General features: G+C 33.4%; 2 protein-coding genes across 2 annotated transcripts; one reads left to right on the forward strand and one right to left on the reverse strand.

Annotated features, from left to right (window-relative positions):
• Positions 1-329: 329 nt before the first annotated feature.
• Positions 330-4,687, reverse strand: LOC142617607 (uncharacterized). Its single transcript, XM_075790518.1, has 3 exons — positions 1,962-4,687; positions 916-1,390; positions 330-592 (listed from the first exon to the last, which is right to left on the reverse strand). Exons 1-3 carry the CDS (start codon positions 4,648-4,650, stop codon positions 556-558), a joined length of 3,201 nt encoding a protein of 1,066 aa, XP_075646633.1. The 5' UTR covers positions 4,651-4,687; the 3' UTR covers positions 330-555.
• An 18,396-nt stretch (positions 4,688-23,083) lies between these two features.
• LOC142615929 (putative transcriptional regulator tpeD) lies at positions 23,084-24,640 on the forward strand. The gene is made up of 2 exons (XM_075788836.1): positions 23,084-23,910; positions 24,037-24,640. Exons 1-2 carry the CDS (start codon positions 23,084-23,086, stop codon positions 24,638-24,640), a joined length of 1,431 nt encoding a protein of 476 aa, XP_075644951.1.

Below are 24,640 nucleotides of genomic sequence, written 5' to 3' on the forward strand. Positions count from 1 at the left end.
GCTTAGTAATTTTGATAGCTGAATGACCTTTGTTCTTTGAATAGATTGTATTCTTTGTTTATTTTTCAATAAAATATATATTCGAACCTGAATCCTTGAAGAATTAATTCTAGGTAGTGAAAAGTGATTGTTCTTTTAAGTGTTTGTTTAAAGTCTTACATAATAAATTGAAACTTAGATTGATTGTTATACTCTCTACAGTAACAAGATAATGTAATCTAGAACATTAAGTTTAAAGGAAAATTAAACAAAAGATCCACTTTTATTTGTACACTAGATTATGTAACATGGCATCTTTGATGCATTCCCTTCCTTTAAAAGGCTTTTAGGAATTTATTGGATTATTAGTACAAACACAGTCACACATTATAGTTGTAGAACAAAGCACAGTACATGAAGAACACTCCTACACCAGAAGAGAAAGAAAATCACGACTCCAACACTAGAAGTGAAAGAATATCACCCATTGATCCTTTCAAAAAGGGATATTAAACTAGCATAATACTATAACAGATCAGGTAGAAAGGCCTAATCCCATGCTTAATCCAGGCATTATTAAAGACATTTAATTTCTTCTATTTGTTTCATGTCTCTGCAATTCACAAAAATAAAAATAAAAATCGTTAGCTCACCATTTTAAACCTTGATAATGTAAGAAAAGGGATAGGAATTATTACAAGAAGGTTGTGGGTTTTAATAAGATGACAATTTCTGTTTAGTATTTTGATCATGAATCAGAAATGAAAATCCAATTTTACAATCAGCTGTGATAATCTACTCAAAATTAATAAAAAGGTCAACGTAAAATCTCCATGTTTTTTTAATAGAAGTATTTGGGGACTGAATGAAATCAAAGTAAATGAATAGGGCACACTACTTAATGTAGTCTTATATTCAAAATTAAATACTCCTTACTTGAGCTCTATTTGGTCAGCCTTGCCGATCCCCACACTAATGAAAGCACTTTTTATCAATTGCAGTTCCTTAATGACTTCCTCCATGCTCATCCTCTCTTTTGGGGATTCCAATGAACATAAGATTCCAATGTTAAGAATTGAGAGTAAGCACTTTTGCATGTCAACATCAATATGCCTAGAATCCTCAATATTATTAGCTTCTTCTACTTCAATTTCATTATCATTGTCATCTTTTTCTGTTGCCCTCATTACTGCAGTTGCAACTCCCAATTCTTCAACTTCTCTTGGCAGAAGCATTGGGTCAACAACTTGAGCCAGTCTTTTTGGTAATGCCATCTTAACAAAATTATGGAGATTTAGACCATCTTTAAACATATCATCAGTGGGCATCCTTCTTGTAAACATTTCCAGCACAAGGACTCCGTAGCTATATACATCCCCCTCAGTCGATGCCTCACCACCCATGCCATACTCTATAACTCGTGGAATGGAAGGAAATTAGGCAATTTCTATCTATAATGAAATAGATTAAGATCTACAAAATGCAAATTCAAGGAAAATGAAAGGAATCTATATAGATAAATAATATGACATATGATATTACTTCTGCAATGGAAGGAAAATGTATGAAACTTCAACCCAAGGGGCCAAATTACTTTTATTTCCTGAATGTTCACTTTGATTGAAATATATGCATAGAAAGAAGATACGAAGCTTAGCCAAAGGATCAAAATGTTCATCACCAAATTAACTTAGGCATTTCTCAGAGTATGAATCTTATTTTGTTTTAATTATTTTATTTTAAATTTTATGTAAAATTAATTATGTGCTTGTATGTTCTCAAGTAAATATTTTTTATAAGAGACAAAGAAATAGTAAGCAAGAGAGTATGTTAATATGTTTATACTAGTTTTACGAATATTAAAAAGCTTATATGCTCAAAAATACAAGTAGTTAATTGTTATCTTTTCATAAAGTGACAAAGAGAAAAGCAACATATTACAGGATTGTTAAGAATTTAAAACTAAATAAGAGAGGTTATACCTGGAGCAACATAGCCGATAGTTCCTTTTAACCCAATTGTACTAGTACACTTCTGGGAAGAATCATCAGCGCTTGTGAGGAGTCTTGCTAAACCAAAGTCGCTTACATGAGCAATCATCTCACTATCGAGAAGAATATTGCTTGGCTTTAAATCACAATGAATGATTTGTTGCTGACAATGATTGTGCAGATAATTTAATGCAGAAGCCACATCAATTGCAATAATTATTCTTTGAAGAAAGCTCAAATTTTTTGATTGATTTTCGCAATCTGCCATTGGATGTAGCCACATTTCTAAGCTCCCATTTGTCATGAATTCAAATACAAGAGCTTTAAACTCATCGCCATTATAATTGATACTAGAGCAACATGTTAAGATCTTCACAAGATTTCGGTGTCGAACATTTCTTAAGACATTGCATTCCGCCACAAAACTCTTGGTAGCTCCTTTAGTTTGAAGGTTTAGGACTTTTACTGCAACTAACATTTCTTCTTGATTTAGAACTCCTTTGTAAATTGTTCCAAAAGTACCAGATCCAATCAAATTGTTGAGAGAAAATCCATTAGTTGCTCGATGAAGCATTTTGTAGGAAATTGTTGGAAGGAGATCCATCTTTGAGACTATAGAAGATCGTTTCGTTGTATATTTTTTCCTCCAATAAAGAACAAGAAATGATGAAACTAGAAAGAGACATGCAACCACACAAAAAATTGTGATTATTGTTCTAGAAGCAAGAGAGTTTCTTGATTTTGTAACTTTGGGGCATTTTGGTAGTTGTAATTGTGGAATACCCCCACAAAGCTTATTGTTTCCAATAATTGATGTTGCATCTAGATTCTTGAAAACTCCAACAGTCGGTAGCGGGCCCTCAATATCATTGAACGAAATGTTCAAGTATTTTAAGAATAAAAGTTTCTCTAGACCCTTTGGAATAAATCCTGATAAGTTGTTTCGTGAAACATCCAAAAGTTCAAGGCCTTTCAAATAAGCAATTGATGAAGGTATGAGTCCCTCAAAGGAATTCCCTTGCAAGTACAATTTTTCTAAATTCAAGAAACTTCCGATTGTTGTGGGAATTTTACCGAATAAGTTGTTTTCAGAGATATCTAGAGAATTAATGTTTTTCAAATTGCCTACTTCAACAGGTAATTCACCACTAAATGAGTTGCAGGATAAATTGAGTAATAGTGACAAAGAGAAAAGAGAAAAAACCTGTAGAGGTATGACTCCACTGAGGTAATTTTGTGAAACATCCAATTGTTGCAAACTTTGGCAATTACCAATAGTTGGAGGTATGCTTCCTTCTAAATTGTTTTGAGAAAAGTTCAATTGAACCAATTGAGTGAGGTTGCCAATGGAGCTTGGGATTTGCCCTGACAATTTGTTCCCCGATAAATACAATCCTTGCATCTTCTGAAACTTTCCAAAGTAACTAGGTATCACACCTATGAAAAGATTCTCATCCATGACCAAACTATTTAAGTTGATAAGATTCTGTAACACTGCAGGAATCATTCCAGATATTTGGTTGCTTCCAAATTTCAATGCATTAAGTTGTGTTGACAAGTTGCCAATAGAATTGGGCAAAACACCTTCAAAATGGTTACTTTGAAATGTCAGCGTTTCCATTTTGCTACAGTTTCCTAAAGACGTTAAGAAGTCCAAATCCCTTCCTAAATTATTATAACTTAGACGTAGGTTTTTAAGATCTAGTAGATATCCCAGATTAGTTGGAACTGATCCCACAAAGTTGTTTCCACCTAGGTCAAGTATTTGAAGCTTAGATGCATTGCATAAAGAACTAGGGATTGGCCCAAAGAATTTATTCTCACCAATTCCAAATAGTTTGAGATTATGGAGAGTGAGGCCTATGTTTGCTGGAAGTGCGCCATTGAACTGGTTGAAGACAAAGTGAATAGTACTAATAGATGATATATTGTAGAGAGAGGAAGGGACCATACCGTTCAGTTTATTGACTCCAACTCTGAAAACTGATAAGCTTTTCAAATGGCCTATACTCTGTGGAATATTTCCCTCTAAGTTATTATATTCTACTGAAAAATTTACGAGCAACGAAAGATTTCCCAAGGAAGGTGGAATTCCTCCTGTCAACGTGTTTGTTGAAACCATAAGAGCCAAAAGCTTAGTCATAGAGCCAAGCTCCATTGGGATTTTCCCAATAAGTTTGTTCGATTCTAAGACCATTACCCTGAGTTTGGAGCAATTGGTCAAGCTAGTTGGAATTTCTCCTCCTAGTGTGTTACTTGAAAGATAGAGATGTTGCAGTTGAAACAAATGACCAACTTCCTTTGGAATTTCACCATAAAAGCTGTTGTTTTGGAGGTTGATGGCCCTAAGAAATGTGAGGTTTCCTATGTAAGGTGTAATGGTTCCACGCAAGTTATGACCTTCTAGTACCAAGGTTGTGACTCTTCCATGACGGCGGCCACATGTAATTCCATGCCAGTTGCAGAAGTGGATAGAATCATTCCATGAGCTCAAGATTCCATATGGATCATAATCAATGGATTCCTTGAACATGAGCAAAGCCAAACGGTCAGTCTCATTTGTTGGAGTGGCAGAAGAGGTGGCAGGTTTCAAGCATAAAAGGGTTACAATAAAGAGCAGAATGATATGAAAGAATGTAGAGCATAATAATGCAGGAAAATTGGGGTTGTGAAGCTTCATTGGTTTGGACAAGCAGGAAACTGGTGAAATATTAGTGTGAGGTAGAGCAAGATACACAAGTTTGTATTATATATGCTAATTTGTCAAATACCTCCAAAAATGTAAAATAAGTGGAAATTTTGTTTGATAAATTTTTATAGGCTTTAGTATCAATAAATTGATAGCGTGCATGCCTCCAAGAGAGACCGACTGCCTTTGGACAAAAACTCCGGGGTCAACTCAAATTTCGTCAAAAGTTGCCGTTAAGTGTCCAATTTTTTTGTTTCTTCAAAATTTTTTAATTAAAGAAATCTAATTAATTATTAAAAAGTACCAGAAATTGAAAATCAAGTCATTATTAAATGTGCTCATTAATCATGATTTGAGGCAATTATAGCCAATATTTTAGTGATACAACTTAGAATTTTTTTTTAAAATTATTTAAATCCTATCATATCTATAAAGAAAGACAATAATTACTGATGGTAATTGTGTTTTGTTAAAAAAAAAAAAAAAGACCTGACTAATTTTAAGCCTTAATTCTAGGAGTTTTATAGTCTTACATTTAGTTTTTATCTTTTAAATATAAAAATCAATACAAATTTAGATAGTGTCATAAAATAGACATGAGAAAAAAATGAAAAAAAAAAAATTTTCACGACAAGGACAACCCAATTATAACTTGATGAGATTTGGATGAATGAAAATTTTAGTATTCAACAACTACTCTCTTGACTTGAGTGTGGGACGTCTTACTCTCTTTTGAGATTGTATTGAAAATTTGAGTATTCAGCAACTACTCTCGTGATTGAGAAGGCCTTGAGTTTATGTTAACAAGAGGATGCTGTCCAAACAACTTTTGGCAAATTCAAGGTGTCCTATCTTGAAAATGGTCCTTCCCTAATTTTTTTTTTTTTTTTTTTGAAACTTCCTTCTCTCCTCCTTGGCCGCTTGTACCACTTCTTCTTTGATATATATATTTTTTTTTTTTCTAATTTTGTTTGTTAAAATTAAATTGGTTGGTTGTGAGTTAGCTATAAGAATTAAATGGACATTTAACTGTACGTGGCGATGACTACGATAAATTATTACCACCACCATGAATTGTCACATCAAATTAAATTGGTTGGTTGTGAGTTAGCTATAAGAATCAATCCTAACAATTTCCTTATTAATCTGGAAAAGTCCCTTTTAGAGGAATTATCTTCTGTTGCTTCCTTGGAAGCAGATTATTGGAGTATGAAATCTAGAATCTCTTGGGTTATAGATGGAGACAGGAATACGGCTTTCTTTCACAACTCCACGCTGATCCGCCGCAAGAGAAATCGTATTTCTAGCTTGAAAGATCGTATGGGTAATTGGCTGAATGGGGCTCCTGAGATTGCTGACTTTATTAGACAAGGTTTTCTTGAGTTATTTACTACCTCTCAATGCTTTGCCCATAGGCAAGTTTGGCAGCCCCCCTTTTGGAAGTGTACACTTCAAGCTGATGACATTTCTAGGTTGGAACTTCCAGTCTCTGATGCTGAAATTTTCGCTGCTCTCCAATCTCTCAAACCTTATAAAGCTCCCGGTCCTGATGGGCTGCATGCTGGATTTTTCCAGCGCTTTTGGAGGGTTGTGGGTAATTCAGTGAAGGATGAAATCAAGAATGTGTTCAACACAGGAACAGTGCCTGAGTATCTTAATAGAACCTTGATTACTCTTATTCCCAAATGCAGCTGTCCTGAGTCTCTAAATAATTATCGTCCCATCGGGTTGTGTAACACAGTGTATAAAATCATAACCAAGCTGATTGTGGGTCGCATCCGTCCGTTATTGGACAACCTTATATCTCCTCTTCAATCGGCTTTTGTTCCTAAGAGGAAAGGTATTGATAATGCTATTATTGTCCAGGAGTTGGTGCATTCTATGTCCAATAAGAAAGGCCGACATGGTTTAATGGCAATAAAAATTGATTTAGAAAAAGCCTATGACCGCCTTGAGTGGAGTTTCATTAGAGACACCTTAGCTCTCTACAAGTTTCCTAGTCACCTTATTTCTCTCATTATGAGCTGTGTCTCCTCCTCATCCATCTCAATTTTGTTCAATGGTGGGGCTTTGGATCCTTTCCAACCTTCAAGAGGAATAAGGCAAGGCGACCCTCTCTCTCCTTACCTTTTCATTTTGTGTATGGAGGTTCTAGGAGCTCTTATTTCAGAAAAATGTGAGGACAAGCTTTGGGACCCTATTCCGGCTTCCAGAGGTGGTTTGGCCTTTTCTCACCTATTTTTTGCGGACGACCTGGTTCTCTTTGCAAAGGCTGATGTTAAGAATTGTCAAGCTGTGAGGGATGTTTTAGACACCTTTTGCGGGTTATCTGGTCAAAAGGTTAGTGCAGATAAATCTCGGGTGTTTTTCTCTCCAAATCTGCCTCAGCATCATAGAGAGGAGTTGTGCAACATTTTAGAGTTTCGGTCCACCCCTTCCTTGGGGAATTACCTTGGCATTCCTATAAAACATACGGCAATTCCTCAAGATTTTGGTTCTGTTATAGAGCGTGTTCAAGGCCGTCTTGCGGGGTGGAAAACTCATCTTCTTTCCTTTGCAGGGAGACTTGTGTTGACCAAAGCTACTCTTTCCACTATCCCTTATTATGTTATGCAAAGTGCTGCCCTCCCTGCTAAGGTAACTCAAACAGTGGATAGACTTTGTCGTAACTTTATTTGGGGCACGACGGAAACCAAAAAGAAACTTCACCTGATCAGCTGGAAGAAGATCACCAAACCCAAAGTTAATGGGGGTCTCGGCCTTCAATCAGCCAAGGAAAGGAACTCAGCTCTGCTTGCCAAGCTTAATTGGCGGTTTCATCAAGAAAAAGACTCCCTTTGGGCTAGAGTGCTCTCCCAAAAATATATCACTCGAAGGAGGCGTTCTCCTAATACTTCTAGATCTTGTTCATCCACTTGGGCAGCAATCATGAGAGGGGAGGCTATTTTTAACAGGGGTATAAAATGGATAGCGGGTTATGATAGTAAGTTATCTTTTTGGCATGATAAATGGTTGAGTGATGGTACAGTTAGAAGCCTTATTAATGGCCCTCTGCAGAGAAATGAGGAGACCTTACTTTTAAGAGAGGTAGTGCACCACGGTTCACGGAACTTGGATGTTATTTCATTCAATTTTCCTCATTCCCTAAGGCAGAAAATTAAGGCTACTCCTATTCCTATGTCAGCAGCAGGTGTTGATCACATTTCTTGGTGCTCTTCACCTGATGGGGAGTTTGATATAAAGGAGGCTTACAAGCTGGCTTGTGTTGTTCATGATCCCCATCTGTTTGAGCTTTTTATGGGGAATTGGGTGTGGAAATCTATTACTCGCCCAAGATCAAGTGTTTTCCTTTGGCGATTGCATTCATAATAGTCTTCCCGCTAGAGAAGTTCTTGGATCGAGGGGCGACTATTCCCACTTCTTGCCTCTCGTGTAACGGGACGTTGAATCAATAATCCACATTTTGCGTGATTGCCCTCTTGCCAAAGATTTCGGGATTCTTTTCCTTTTACGTGCCACACCAGGACCTCTTTTATGGTTCTAGTTTAACGATTGGCTTCGATTAAATTGTACTAAGTATCACTCTTCGGTATCGGGTATATCTTGGAGCATCTTCTTTCCTTTTGGAGTGTGGGGCCTCTCGGCTCGGACGCAACAATGTCATCTTTAGAGATTCGAGGCCCCCAAAAATCTTTAAAGGTGGAAACTATAGCCAAAGCCGCTCGAGTTTGCCTTCCTCGGCTTGAATGATAAACTTCAACGCAACTTATCTATCATCCGGTGTGCGGTGGCATTCCCCCCGACGGTTGGTATAAGTTAAATTCAGATGGTTCTTCATCGGGCAACCCTGGTAAAGTGCCGTGGAGGTGGAATCATTCGCAACTCCTGTGGAGAATGGGTTAGTGGCTATGCTAGAGCAATTGGGTGTACTACAAGTGTGGCGGCGGAGTTATGGGCTCTTAGGGATGGGATTAATCTCTGCATTGATTTAAACTTGGAGAATGTCATATTTGAACTTGATGCTAAACTGGTGGTGGATCTGCTTTTGAAAGATGAGAGTAGTCCGAATGGTAATGAAGTTATCATGGCTGACTGTAAGGAAGGTTTGAAGAGGATTCCAAGGGTCAAAATTCAGCATTGCTTTAGGGAAGCTAATAAATGCGCCGACGCGCTTGCTAGAAGAGGCGCGGTTAGTCCTCATGATTTTGTTGTTTTTCAATTTCCTCCAGCTGATGTGGCCTTGCTGGCTAGTCTTGATGCAGCTGGTACATTGTATGAGCGTCTTTGCTCTAATGTTTCTCTTAGTTAGTTTTGCTTAATGTTATTGCCTGATTACCAAAAAAAAAAGAATTAAAAACTTTTTTTTTTTTTTTTTTTTGGAGAAAGCAGTTGAGGACTTGACTAATAATTTGATTCCCATTTAATTAGGATTTGATGTGTTGGCCGTGTGGTTTAGAATCAACTTGTGTGTTGTGTTGCATCGTTGTTACAAAGAAGAGCTCTCAGTAGAATTCGCTAGATTTGGGTGTTTTTGTAGTTTTAATTTTAACTGACATCACAACGTTTAGGCAGCGTTTGGATAGCAGGTGCTTCTTGGCGTCCACGTTTTCAGTTTTTTTTTTTTTTTTTAAACTAAGAAGTGATGGAACGTTTGTCATTTTTTACTGTTCACACATTGTTCACAGGACCCACTACTACTTTATTCAGAAAAAAAATATTAAAAATAGGTTCCACGATACTATTCACACATTTAGAAATTATTTTGTTACAGTGTTTCCAATTTTCAGTTTTCAATTTTCAACTTTATCCAAACGGACCTTTAATTTGTTTTTGTTTTTTTCATAATTTTTTTTGTTGGACATTATGCTTGACAAAGATTACGTTCAATTCATTTTACAAATTACAATCCTTTGTGAATGCTTATGATTTGCAATGATTTTGATATCTAATTCACATTGAGGGGAAGAGCCATAGTGTTAGGTTCTAAAAGTTTAGAAAAATTAGCAAATAGTGAGCACAAACTTGTCTAAATATAAATTCCCAGATCTATAAAGTTTATTAGACAATGCTCAAGATGCTACAAGTCAGAACACAAAAACATACAAGCTGCAGAAAGAAGAATTGAAATCCAGTGAGATCCGATCGATCAAAAATTATATTCGACCGATCGAAAATCGCAAATATAAAATTTCTTCAGAATTTTATTTCAGCCCAAACTCTGTTTAAATGTTTTGAGCTTCAAGTGAAACACTTCTAGCATATAAACAAAAACCCTAATTACGTTTTGGCCTTGTTTAAAAATTTTGCAAAAATTATGCCTGCAATTTTCGATCAGTCGAGCCTAATTCTCGATCAGTCGAGAAAGACAGAACTTCACTTTTTTTTTTTGCAATTAGCTGGACTTCGAAACTTGAAATAACCTTATTTAAGCATTGCCTAAACACCTAGACTAGACATGTTTTGTTCTCAGTTTGCCAACACAATACAATAGTGATTCTAAATATTAAATTCTAAATCTTTAGAACCTAACAATTTTAATACTTCTTTAGCTTTAATTTCATTGTCATGTAAGCCGTGTAATTAACAGTATTTTTATTTTTATTTTTGTTGGGTTTCTTTTTTTACCTTGTGGAGTGAGCTATTGGCATGAGGACTTTGACTATTAATTTGATTCCCATTTGTTAGGATTAAATTTGTTTGCTCTGTGTGGTTTAGAATCAACGAATAGCGTGCTTTAATAAAAGAGAGCACTCAAGAGACGCACTAGATTTGGGTGTTTTAAGTTTTGAACATTTTTTTAGATAATTATAATATGCTACTAATTTCACAACTCAAAAGTCAAATCCCTTAAACTCTTAAGCATTTTATGCATAATTAAGGATATGTCAATTTAACTTTTAGCTTACATCACAAAGTTTAATTAGTTTTGTTCGTAAAAGTTTTTGTTGGATATTATCATTATTATGCATCACAAAGATTACGTTCAAATTCATTTTACAATTTGCAATCCTTTGTGAGTGTGTGCTTATGAATTTCAATTATTTCAAGATCTAAATTGGCAATGTTGTCATTGCTAAATATTTTTTATTTCTTGTAGTAGCTTTAGGGATTTTTCTTAAGATAGTCGTTAAAAAAATTAAAATTATAAAAAATCTAATTAAAAAAAACACATAAACATGTGAAATTTTACAATTTCCTTTTATTAACAAAATGAAAAAGGCACCCCGCACCCTTAGTATGATGATCACTCCACGACTATAAATCCTTGTAGGGTGTAAGGGGTATGAGCCGGACTTCAAATTTTCAGATGGGAGCTTTACACACATACACTTATATTAGGTTAGAGTAAAATTCTATCTAAAAAAAAAAACATACAAACAAACAAAAACAAAATGAAAAAGAAAAAATTGATCAATTAATGAGAATGCTAAGACGAGAGTAATAAAATTAGAGAGTCTGATCATGATGACAAAAAACAGAGAGAGAGAGAGAGAGAGAGAGAGAGAGAGAGAGAGAGAGAGAGAGAGAGAGAGAGAGGAAATGAGCCACGAATGATCACTGTTGACACTGCAAGCCAAGCCACTAATTAAGGAGAGCAAATTAAAGTTGTTGCAATGGCAACTATAAAGCCTAAGAGAAGTCACTGTCATAGTAGTATTTCTTTTCGTATCGTTTTTTTGGGAAAAATAAAATTACAAATTATTTTTATATAATAGATTGAATAAGTTACGAATTTGAATAATAAGTTTTTTTTTCTTTTTTTTTTTTTTGAATTTTGTTGAATATTTTGTTTATTTATTCTGTTTAGTCTAATCTTGTTATTGTTTGAACCTTTTCTTTTGGTGGTTATTTTGATTAATTTTTAGAGTTATGTTAGGTACATTATCAATATATTGATAGCGTTGGTTTTAAAACTTAAAATTAAAAATATTAAAAATTGTTAGCGTGCATGCTTCGTAGAAAGACCCAGTACCACCTTGGACAAAGACCCCTGGGAAAACTACTCTGCCGTGTGATTTGTGTCTTCAATAATGGACCTCTCTCCTAAAAACGACGGGCAGAGAACATGAGTTTGAACTTTGAATTATTGTCATCTTCTTTTAAACCCTTTTCCAAGTGTTCTTACCCCTATCTTGGAGATGGTTGTTTCCAGACCAGAATGAGATATATTGCAAGTCCAGTCTTGAACAAAATTCGTATAATGGCTCTATCAAGTATCATCTTCTCTCTTGCAAAATAACAAATGTTGAATTATATCAACTAATAAAACATTGTTTTTCTCAATTTCCTCAAGCCAAATTTGGTTTCGTAACTAAATTTTTCATATTCGAATTAATATACCTGAACTTTGTGCTAATATAAGAGGCTAACATCTATGATTTTCACAACTTTCAGATGTGCGTATGCAATATTTAACAAAAAGGCAACTATAATAGGACAAAATTCATATTAAACAAAAAGGTCCCTGAAATTTATGTTAACGTCTTAACGGTACCTTCCAAGATTATTTACTTTTCATAATTTGTAAATATTATTCAAGATATTATATTTTGAAGACCAAATTCAAATTAAACTTATAGAAACTAGAAAAAATGGGGATAGACTTTTTTTCCTTAGAAGTTAAAACATAAAGAGTGTAGTATTTCCTAGAAGACTCAAATTAAATGTTTTTTTGACTTCTTGGAAAACATAACTCATCAACTTCAAATTTCATTTGAACTAAAGGAAAAATTTATTCTAAATAATGAACCATGTTTGATGTGGTGGTTGTTGTTGAAAATGAGATTGACGAGGTTTGTTTCGTGAATTTTAATTTTGAAAGGATGAGGTTTTTGATAAATGGTTGTGATGGCAGTGGGAATAAATATGCCTGAGGTGGATTTTGGGTTGTGGGATATTGTCGACAAATTTTGGCCAAATAAGTTTCTTTTGGGGGTGTTGGTTGCACTTCTCAAGATCACAATACTTTCTGGATTCTCACAACGAAGATGACTTGATAAAAGCTCTATGCTTCAATGGAGCGTCACCTTGTAAAACAAGTAAACGACATAGGATGGCACCAGTTGTTAGGTTATTACCTAATCCAGTGAGCTTCCTTCAATGGAATTATACATAAGACCAAGATATATGATTTAAGAAAAAAAAAAAATTGTACGTGTAGATTGATAGTTTCTAGTATCTAAAAAAAAAAAATTGATAGTTTCTAAGTAAACATTAATAATTGAAAACTACTAAAAATAAAAATAAAAATAAAAGAAACAATTTCTGTGATATAAAATTATAATATCACAAGAATAAAAAAATGCAACTTAAATTCTAAAAAAATAAAAATGGATTTCACACATAATTTGAAACAAAAAAAACTAAATCAAGATTAATATATATATATATATATATTAATAGGTAAAACTAAGACAAAGTTCAATTAAAATTTGGAATTAGAATCTAATTTTGCTCCATGTGTTTAAATTTATGTAGGGACCACACCATAATTATCCAATTAAGTTTGTGTAATGTATTCACTTAAGGTTTTTTTTTTTTTTTTTTTTTTTTTGTGTGTGTGTGTGTGTGTCAAGTGAATTAATGAGTGTAAAATACTAAGAATCAAATATTAATGAATTATAAAATTTCTATATAAATAAAAAACCAATCATGTTAAATGTTCAGTAAAAATCATCACACAACAAAGACCACCACACATTCTATTTTATTAAAAATGAGAAAAAAAATGATCATAAGTTGTATTAAATTTAGGTAAGAATTTTAATATGTGACTAATTATGTTTATTTTTTCAAAAAAATAATTTGACTAATTATTTATATTTTTATGATAAAAATTGTGTTTAATTTTAAATGTATCCATATGTATGCATGTGTTACATGCTATTTTTTTTTTTAATAATTTGACTAATTATTTATATTTTTATAATAAAAATTGTGTTTAATTTTAAATGCATCCATGCATTTGCATGGATTATATGCTAGTCTATATATATATATATATATATATATATATATATATATATATATATATATTAATATATAAAGCTGAGAGAAAATCTAATTAGAATTCAAATTGGATTCTAATTGTAGTCTAATTTTGCACTACGTATCCTATCTATCTATCTATCTATCTATCTATCTATATATATATATATATATATATATATATATATATATATATAATTTCTAAGTGAGTTAATATTTTGCAAAAAATGAAGAGTCTAATATAAATAAACTATAAAAAAACTGAATAAAAAAGAGAAAACTCATGTATATATCCAAAAAATAAAACAAAATAAAAAAATAAAGAAGAAAGACAGAGTAAAAAACTCATGTATATATCTATGACTTAAACAAAGTATAATATGAATCCATATATGTGTAATTGTGTTGTTTTAAATTGTACCATGTATATGCATGGATTATACACTAGTCTATATATATATATATATATATATATATATATATATATATATATATAATAGATGAAGCTGAGAGAAACTCAATTAGAATTCCAAATTAGAGTTCCAATTTTTCACCATGTGTCATAAATTATTTATTCTTAAAGAATTTTATTTTCTTAATTTTAGAATAAAATGTGAGACCACATTATAAATATTCATCAAAGTGAGTTATTAAGCACAAAAACCAAAGAGTTTAGAATAAATGAATCGTAAAAGAAAATTGCTTCATAATAATTATAAAAAAATGGACAATTTACATTTTATACCTAATAATATCCTTACAATTTTTTTTAAAGAATTAATAAAATAAGAAAAATGACTATCAATACTATTTAAATTATATATATATATATATATATATAAGAATTATATTATGCATCTTATTGTATTTCTTTAAGTGTATCTATGTATATGCATGGGGTTACAAGCTAGTCTATATAATAATAATAATAATAATAATAATAATAATAATAATAATAGGTGAAGCTGAGAGAAACTCAAAATAGAATTCCAAATTAAAGTTTTAATTTTGCGCTATGTGTCTTAAATTATTTATTGTTAAAGAGTTTTATTTGTTAATTTTAGAATCAAATGTGGGACCACATCATAAATATTTATCCAAGTGAGTTTTTAAGTACAAAAACCAAAGAATCTAGAATAAATGAATCATAAAAAAAAGTGCTTCACAATAATAAATAAATAAATAAATAGCATGAACAATTTACATTTTATATACCTAATAATATCCAAACAAAATTTTTTAAAGAGTTAACAAAATATAAAAATGACAATCAATAGTATTTAAATTATATATATAGGAATTATATTATGCATCTTATTATATATTTTTAAGTATATCCATCCATATGCATGGGATTACAAGATAGTATATATTAATAGGTAAAACTTAGAGAAAATCTAATTATATTCTACAATTGGAATCCAATTTTGTGTCATGTTAGAGAGTTTTTTTTTTCTTAATTTTGGAGCCAAATGTGGGACCACATCATAAATATTTATCCAAGTGAGTTATTGAATATAAAAATCAAAGAGTTTAGAATTAATGAATTGTAAAAAAAATAAGAAAAAAAAGTGATTGACAATATCAAAAATTAAGAAATAATAAATTTTATAAAAAAATATGGAAAATTAATATTTTCTACCTAATAATATTATTACAAGATTTTTTAAAGAGTTAACAAAATATAGGAATGACTATATATCAATAGTATTTAAATTATACATATAGGAATTATACTATGTATTTTAATGTGTATCTTTTAAATATATTCATGCATATGCATGAGGTTACAAAATAGTTTTATATAAAGAATCAAATGTCAAGGTTCAAATATAAATTTTAATAAAAAGAGGTGAAAGTTGAAATCTACACTCCAATTTTTTCTTTTTGTTTTGAGAGAGAGAGTTTGGTAGGGTTTTTTTAAAAAAAGAATTTATTAAAGTAGAAGTCACATGGAAAATTATGTGGCTAATATTGACAATTTTCTGCTTAGAAATTTAAGTTATAAAAATTGAAACGTTACCTTATCAAAATTGATCATTAATCATAATTCGGCACACTTGGAGACAATTCATTTTTCATTTATAAAGTGGTTGATTTTAATCAGCTGTAACAATTCTTTTTTAACTTGAAATCAGATTTCATTTTACCTTGGTTGAGTTTGTTCGTAGTGTTGTCATTTTTTTTTATCTTAAGACTTAAGAGTTGAATAAATAAATTACATTTGAATTCTATCAAGTGTCATCTTTTTCTCTCCTCTTGACAAATTCAAGGTGGTCCTATATATCTTGGGAAATAGTCCTTTCCAGAAAGAGATATATTAATTGAAAGTCAAGTCTTAAACAAAGAAATTCTTATTATGGCTCTGTCAAGTGTCATCTTTTTCTCTTTGAAAATAACAAATGTTGATAGCCACTTTACTTAAGCAGTTGAGGAGTTGACTAATAATTTGATTCCCATTTAATTTGATTAGGATTTAATGTGTTGGCTCTGTGTGGTTTAGAATCAACGTACATGTTGCATGGCTGTCAGAAAATAGAACACTCAGTAGAACTCGCTAGATTTGGGTGTCTTTGTAGTTTTAACTTTTAACTTGCATCACAATGTTTAATTTGTTTGTTCATAATTATTTTGTTGGACATTATGCTTGACAAAGATTAAGTTCAATTCATTTTACAAATTACAATCCTTTGTGAATGCTTATGATTTGCAATGATCTCGATGTCTAATTTATATTTAGGGGCGCGCGGAGCCACAGCATAGCTTGGCCCCCAATTCTTTTTTGAAAAGATATTCTCTTATTGTATGTGGGTTTTTACATTGTTTTTAATATTAGACCCAATATATATGAGTTCCCTCCACCCAACCCAAAAAGATAAATAAATAAAACATAAACAACTAATTAGTGATCTAAAAGCAATAGTTAATAATAACAAAAAATTGTCTATTTTTTAACTCAAAAAAGAAAAGTATTACTAGAACTATGTAACGTTTCTCCTTTTTTTTTTCCGGTCTTATTTGGTGAGTTTTAGTTGTTGAGTTCAAATAGTGAGTATTTAATTAAACAATTCTCTTGCAAATGTTTATTATTTGGAACTACGCTTTTTGTTGTGTTTAAGTTTCAAATTTTTTGTCCATGTTTGAATTAGAATCAAAATGTTAAATGAAAAAAAAAAACTAAACAGAGGAGATTTAATGTTAGGGAGTGATAGTAAAAAAAAAAAATTATATTAAAATAATGGTGATTTTTTTTGTACATAATACATATTGATTGCAAAGTTGGCAATTTGTGTATATTAAAATTTATAAAGATGATAATTTTATGTTCAAAATTATATACACACAGACACACGTGTGTATATGTATGTATTTGTTTTGAATTTCTTTTCATTGATTAATCAATATGTGGTTTGGCACCCCAAACCAAAAGTTTTGGCTCCACCCCTATGCATATTATTTGTTATTTCAGGGCATCTAGGAAATCCAATAAAAAAAAAAAAGGGTGATATAAGGTAAAAGAATGTTGGAATATTCATGTGTGAATAGAGCAAGATTTAGGTACAGTACTTAGGTGTTGTTCCTTATGTTCCTCTTTTAAAAGTTTGTTATGTGGATTTTTTCTCATGAAATGAAACTGTATTTTTAGTTAAGTAACTACATAATTGAATTTTAAGAGGGGAACTTAAAGAACAGCACCTTCCTAAGTTTTGTCCATGTGAATAATGTAGTTAGTAGGTGTTGAAGTCCAATGTGGGATAATAAGCACAAGATTAATTGGTTAATATTACACAACTGGACCTAAATCTAAAGGGGGGAAAAATGTAGTCTTAACAACCTAAAGAAGCAAATATCAAACTTAAGACACAAAAACGAATTAAATCCAAGATAACTAAGGCAGCCTCCTCCAACTACTTGAATTATATCAACTAATAAAACAATGTTTATCTCAATTTCCTCAATGATAATTTGGTTCCGTGATTAGAATTTTCTTATAAGAATTAATATGCCTGAACTTTGCACTTAAAAGAGGTTTACATCTATGATTCTCACGACATCCAGATGTGCGTATGCACTACTTAACATAAAAAAGACAACTAAAATAGGACAAAATTCATATCAAACAAAAAGGCCCCTGAAATTTATGATAACGTCTTAACGATACCTTCCAAGATTTTTTACTTTTCATGATTTGTAAATATTATTCAAGATGTTATACTTTGAAGACCAAACTCAAATTAAACTTATAGAAACTAGTAAAAATAGTTAAAGACTTTTTTTCCTTATAAGTTAAAACATAAAGATTGTAGTATTTCCTAGAAGACTCAAATTAAATGTTTTTTTGACTTCTTGGACAACATAACTCATCAACTTCAAATATCATTTGAACTAAAGGAAAAATTTATTCTAAATAATGGGCCGTGTTTGCTGGACTTATAAATCAATTGGCCGAACTTTTAAATTAGATTGGACTAGCTGAAGCTTCGGATACTCCTGTGTTGGTGGTGTTATCCCTTTCACAACAAAGGATGGATCATTGTCTTATGATCTAATGACTGAAAATGGTGGTTGTTGTTGGAAATGAGATTGCGATGAGGTTTGTTTCGTGAATTTTAATTTTGAAAGGATGAGGTTTTTGATAAATGGTTGTGATGGCAGTGGGAATAAAACTGCTTGAGGTGGATTTTGGGTTGTGGGATGTCAACAAATTTTGGCCAAGTGGGTTTCTTTTGGGGGCGTTGGTTGCACTTCTCAAGATCACAATACTTTTTGGATTCTCACAAGAAAGATGACTTGATAAAAGCTCTATGCTTCAATGGAGCGTAACCTTGTAAAACAAGTACACAACATAGGATGGCACCAGTTGTTAGGTTATTACCAACAAAGGAATTATGCAGAAGATAAGATATTGATCAAGATATATAATTCTTAGATCTATCCAAGAATCTAAGATATATGCATGATGCACTATTCTTCAAAAGGATATTATTGAAAAGTTTAATCGTTGCTAACTTTACCAATCATTACATTTAATAAAAATAAAAAAATCAAATAGATTTTTGGGAAATAATTGGTCCCAACTGAGTAACCCGTTTCATATAGGCATGACTTATAATATTTTGGGAACTAGATTAAATGGAATGAAACGGGATCAATTTCTTTTACACCCTTCTAGTCTCTACACAAAACGGATTGCCTTGTTGGGCTCAATTTCTTCACTACACAGGGCTCTGTTTATGTTTTCACTATACAAATTGGGCCTTGAGAGCTCTTTTCTAGACAAATGGGTTGCTTAGATGGGCTTAATTTATTCACTATGCAAACCTGGCCTTGTGCCCTTATCTTCATTACATGAGTGGGCTTCATGACGTTTCCTCTTTAATTTTGTTCCAGGGTTAAGCATGAGATTGTAGTATAGAGAAACCTACATTTTCTGACATTGACATTGTTAAAAAAATGAAGCTAAGCTTCATATGTGGATGTTGTACGAGTCTTTATCGACCCTTTGATTTTCTTCAATTTCAACCCCACCCACTTCTTTAAAGCCTCTAATTCCTATCTTTCTAAGTCCACCATTGCACTCAGGTTTTGTTGAGAAGATTTTGGGGAGTTGTGGGAGGGTTGTTGCAACAGATTTAAGCCCTGTCGCACTGTCTATGGCAGCTTTTAATGTGCAGAAGTGTGGTCTTCAGCTTATTGAATTTATCATTGTAATGTAATGGTTCCAATTCCAATAATTTCACATGAATGAAAACTCGCCAACAATGATAGTATTCATCCTGTAATCCATATATTGGACCACGTTACCTGTTGAAATGAAATGCATAAAGTTCTTAATTTGCTTCTAGTAAATCATTTATTCGACATAGAAGGAGAATGATTGTCTCCAATTTAAGAGTGAAGTTGTTGTCTACTGTGAAAGACTGGAAAGCATTTTGAGCCAAAACCAGAGCTTGCTAGAGCGAAAAAGAAAATCACACATAAATTTTCGCAAAACCTTTGTTCGTCACTCACTCTAGTGGAACCATTTATGAACAGCTATGAACATACCTAGATCTAGGTAAATTTTGTGGCCAATCCCAATCTCTTCTTCCCAGAGAGTTTGTCATTCCATGGCAAAGACAAGGTTATACTCACCTCCATTTTGGTGCAGTAAGACTTGCACTCACTTTTCATGGCAGAAAAGGACTCCCTATAGCTTCTAGAATTGCTCTCCTTGATTCTAGATTTATGGAATATCACAATGCAGTCATAGGTACGGTCCAAACCACACTTAATGCAGGAACAGTCCAAGATTAATCCACCATTGTCTCAGTCTACCTGTGAGTCTTGCTACAAATTTAGCAATTATCTGGGCAATGAATTTCTTGGTTCATTAGCCCATTACACTGAAGTAGCCAGAGATGAGTTCCTATTGATGAAATGCTGTTCTTTTGAAAGAAAAGATTTGGAGAAACATTTTGACAGAATGTTGAGCAGATATTATGCCTTTAATGGCATGGATGATGTGAATTCCAAGCACACATTCTTGAGTATATCTGGAAACTCACTGAGAGAGACTGCTATGTGAGGCTGCAGAGTATACTTTCCATCTGAAATGTTTACTCCAAGGAAGTCAATAGAGGATACTCCTATGACCATTTTCTTTTCTGAAAGCATTATCCCTTGAGCTTTTACTAAATTGTAGAATTCAGTAAGCAATTTTCTGATGTGATTATCACAGAGGATCCACAATAAGTGGCAACTGTTAATCACATAGCATACTAATCAGGACAATAATTCAAGTGTACTAATCAAAGGAGAGAGAAACTGATTCTGAGGCTTTACCAATTTGTGGGAAATACTGAATGGATATGGATGTTGAGTACAAGGTAGGCAACATATAACTGCTATTTCAAAGTGCAAGGCTCTGATACCACATATAGGGAGAAGTGGACGAAGAAGTAAGTGAAAGAGGACGAAATCAAATGTAAAAGACTAAAGGACGAAAAAGACTAAAATACAAGGAACTTCGTCCACTTCTCCCTATATGTGGTATCAGAGCCTTGCACTTTGAAATAGCAGTTATATGTTGCCTACCTTGTACTCAACATCCATATCCATTCAGTATTTCCCACAAATTGGTAAAGCCTCAGAATCAGTTTCTCTCTCCTTTGATTAGTACACTTGAATTATTGTCCTGATTAGTCTTTTTCGTCCTTTAGTCTTTTACATTTAATTTCGTCCTCTTTCAAACGAAAAGTAGTGTGAGACCCATAAACAATATATAATTTAAGTTTAAGCAGAAAACTAGCTTTCAATTGGTTGCCAAACACTTAAAAGCCATAACATAACCCTGACTTTGAAAGAGAAAAACAACTGCAAAAACAGAGAGAAAACCTTGAGAGAGATTCCAATTGTCTTCAAACTTCTCCATTGAGAATCCTGGGAAGGTTCTTTGGTCCAACAACCATTGATCACCCACATATGTGTGGATTGAACCTTAATGAAGCAATTTCATGCTCAGCTGCCACTTCCACAAAATCAACTGTTTGTCTGTAATGTGCCAGACTCAAAATTCAAGAAGAACATCTCTGTTGTTGTGATAAAGAAATTTGAAAAAAATAATAATAATAATTCTACTTGTCAATCGAGAAGAGTTCCATGTGGACCAAATTGACTCCATAGCCCCTCCATAAATCTCATAATCACCAGGAAAGAAGGGGGTCTCCCATTTCATAATTTCCTTGGTTGCTTCACCAAAACTTTTCCATTGACATTCAAAGGTCCACGGTACTCAAGCATGGTGCACTCTTTCTGCTTAGGTTGAAATAGAGATTTCCAGTCATGATTGGGTTGCACCGACATGCCGTTTTGGGCGACGTGTCGGTGTCCGACATGTGTCGGACACCGGAACCGCCGCGATTCGCCGGACTCCGGTGTCCGAGAAGTGTCCTATTTTTTTTTTTTTCGTTTTCCCGACACGGAGCCGACACGGCACCGACGCGGCTCCGACACGGCGCCGACGCGGCTCCGACAGTCCGACACGCCAGCAGTGAAAAAAAAAAAAAAAAAAAAAGGAAAATCACAGATTTTTGACATTTGGACTTACCCCCACCGTTGATCTCATGATATACCTAAAACAAAATGATGAAACCACATCTTCATTCAGTCATTTGCCCCGAAACCCACAAGCTCTCAGCCTCTCACTTCTCAGTTAAGAACCACCGAGTCACCGACCCTTCCTCTGATCTCCGCCGCTGCCTGTCTCTCGCCGGAGCTAAATCGGGCCGATCGGCGAGCTCCATACGTCGACGCCGTCCCTGTCCGCCTGTCCCTTCCGATCTCTCTCTCTCTCGGCGAGCTCCAGGTCCGACGCTTCTCTCTTTTTTTTTTTTTTTTTTTGGTTGTGCTCTTTCAGATATTTGAGTTGTTTGGCGTGAATGAGAATATGAGATAGGTATTGGGTAGTTTATTTAACTTAACTTATTACGTTTTTGTTTTGTTTTTTTTTTTTTTATTTTAAAACCCACTCTCACAGTCACACGGTCACACACTTATCACGTTTTTGTTTTGTTTTGTTTTTTTTTTTTAAACCCACTCTCACAGTCTCACGGTCACACAGTGACCGTGAGACTGTGAGAGTGGAATATTAGTTATGTTACTGTGATATTGTGACTGTAATATTTATTTGCCATATTGTGATTATGTTACGTTACTGCCATAAGTTTAATTTATTTATTAAAGTTGAATTACTTAAATATTGTAGGTGATTTACTAAAATGAATATTGTAGGTGATTTACATAATTTAATTTCAACCGAGGCATGCTCCTTTATGGAAATATGTTACTAAGTTAGAAAAAGCTTGTTGGTGGTGGGAATGTTACTTTCAAATGTAACTATTGTGAAAAAACTTTTAAGGGGTCTTATTCAAGGGTGAAGGCACATTTGTTAAAATTGTCTAATTGTGGAATACAACCATGTGGAAAGGTTGGAGATGAGTATCTAAATGAAATGCAAAAATTAGAAGATGCGTATGAGGAATCTACGCGTAGATTGAAGAAGCCTAAGCTAGTGTCTTTACCGTCTGATTCTCCTAGTAGTCCTCATTTGGGTCCTACTCTTAGTAGTACAAGCTACAAGTCATCCTTTTTTTCGTAAAAGAAAAGTGGGTTGGGAATCCTACTTTGGAGATGTGTTTTAACAATCAATGTCGAGAGCAATTAGATTCTCTTATTGCTAGGACATTTTATCTCCGTTTTACCCTTTCACTTTGCTAAGAACCCTTATTGGATTGAGATGATCAAATTTGCATGTAATAATAATTTGGCGGGCTATATTCCTCCGGTTACAATAAATTGAGAACAACTTTGTTGCATAAAGAGAAGGTACATATTGAGAAGTTGTTGAAGTCAATTAAAGACACTTGGAAAGAAAGGGGTTTAAGCATAGTAAGTGATGGGTGGATCATCCACAAAAAAGGCCACTTATCAATTTTATGGCTACATCGAGAAAGGGCCACTTTTTATTAAATCCATTGATGGTACCAAAGAGTACAAAGACAAGCACTTCATTTTCGATTTGTTTTCGAAGGTCATTGGTGAGGTTGGGCATACTAATGTTGTTCAAATTATTACCGATAATGCATCCTTAATGAAAGCCGGCAGATCTATTGTTGAAGCCGAATACCCTCATATATTTTGGTCACCTTGTGTTGTGCATACCCTCAATTTGGCCTTGAAGAATATATGTGCACCTAAGAATTCTTTGCAGAATGAGGTTGCATATAATGAATGTAACCGGATTGCACAAGTTTCGTATGAGGCAACTTTCATTCGTATTTTTATCACAAATCATTCTATGAGATTAGCAATTTTTAATTCATTTTCCCCTTTGAAGTTACTTGCTGTTGCTGAAACACGATTTGCTTCAATAATCATCATGCTTAAAAGATTGTTTCAAGTAAAGCAGCATCTTCAAAGTATGGTCATTAGTGAGGAATGGATGTCATATAGAGAAGATGATGTAGGAAAAGCTCAAACTGTGAGGGATTATGTTTTGAATGATTTGTGGTGGGACAAGGTTGCATATATTCTGAGATTCACAAGACCTATTTATGAGATGCTTCGAGTGGCTGACACGGATGCACCCATTCTCCATAAGGTGTATGAAATGTGGGATTCCATGATAGAAAATGTGAAGAAAGAAATATACAAGCAAGAAGGCAAGGAAGAATATGAGGAGTCGCCATTCTATGATGTGGTACATGCTATACTTATTGAACGGTGGACTAAAAATTGCACACCACTTCATTGCTTAGCCCATTCCTTGAATCCGAAGTAATTTTTCTATCTCTTCAATCTTTTTTTTTTTTAATATTCTTTAGGCATTTCTAATTTGCTTTTAACTAGGTATTATACTAATCAATGGATTGAGGAAGGCAGAGGTCGTGTTGCGCCACACAAGGATGCTGAACTTTCTACGGAGAGAAACAAGTGCCTCAAAAGATTCTTTCCTGATATTGATGATAGGAAGAATGTCACTATGGAGTTTGGTTTGTTTTCAGGAATTGGAGCTTATGATGATGATAACATGGATGATAGGTGGGTCTTGGATCCAATACTTTGGTGGTCAAATTATGGGTCCAGGTTGCCAATGCTTCAAACTTTAGCTCTAAAGCTTCTTGGACAGCCTTGCTCATCATCATGTGCTGAGAGGAATTGGAGTACATATGGCTTCATCCATTGTATGAGGAGGAATAGAATTACTCCTAAACGTGCTGAAGATTTAGTATTTGTTCATTCTAATCTTCGGCTTCTTTCAAGGAGGAGAGAAGAGTACACTAAAGGAAACTCTAAGAAGTGGGACATTAGTGGAGATACTTGGAATGAGCCATTTGGAGGACCTGGGTTGCTTGAGATTGCTTATCTCACACTAGATGAGCCAGAGATGGAGATAAATCTTGTTGAGAATGATGACTATATTGATGACGATGATGATGTTGTTGTTCTGTGA

Source organism: Castanea sativa, chromosome 11, assembly GCF_040712315.1.
Source record: "Castanea sativa cultivar Marrone di Chiusa Pesio chromosome 11, ASM4071231v1".
NCBI lineage: Eukaryota > Viridiplantae > Streptophyta > Magnoliopsida > Fagales > Fagaceae > Castanea > Castanea sativa.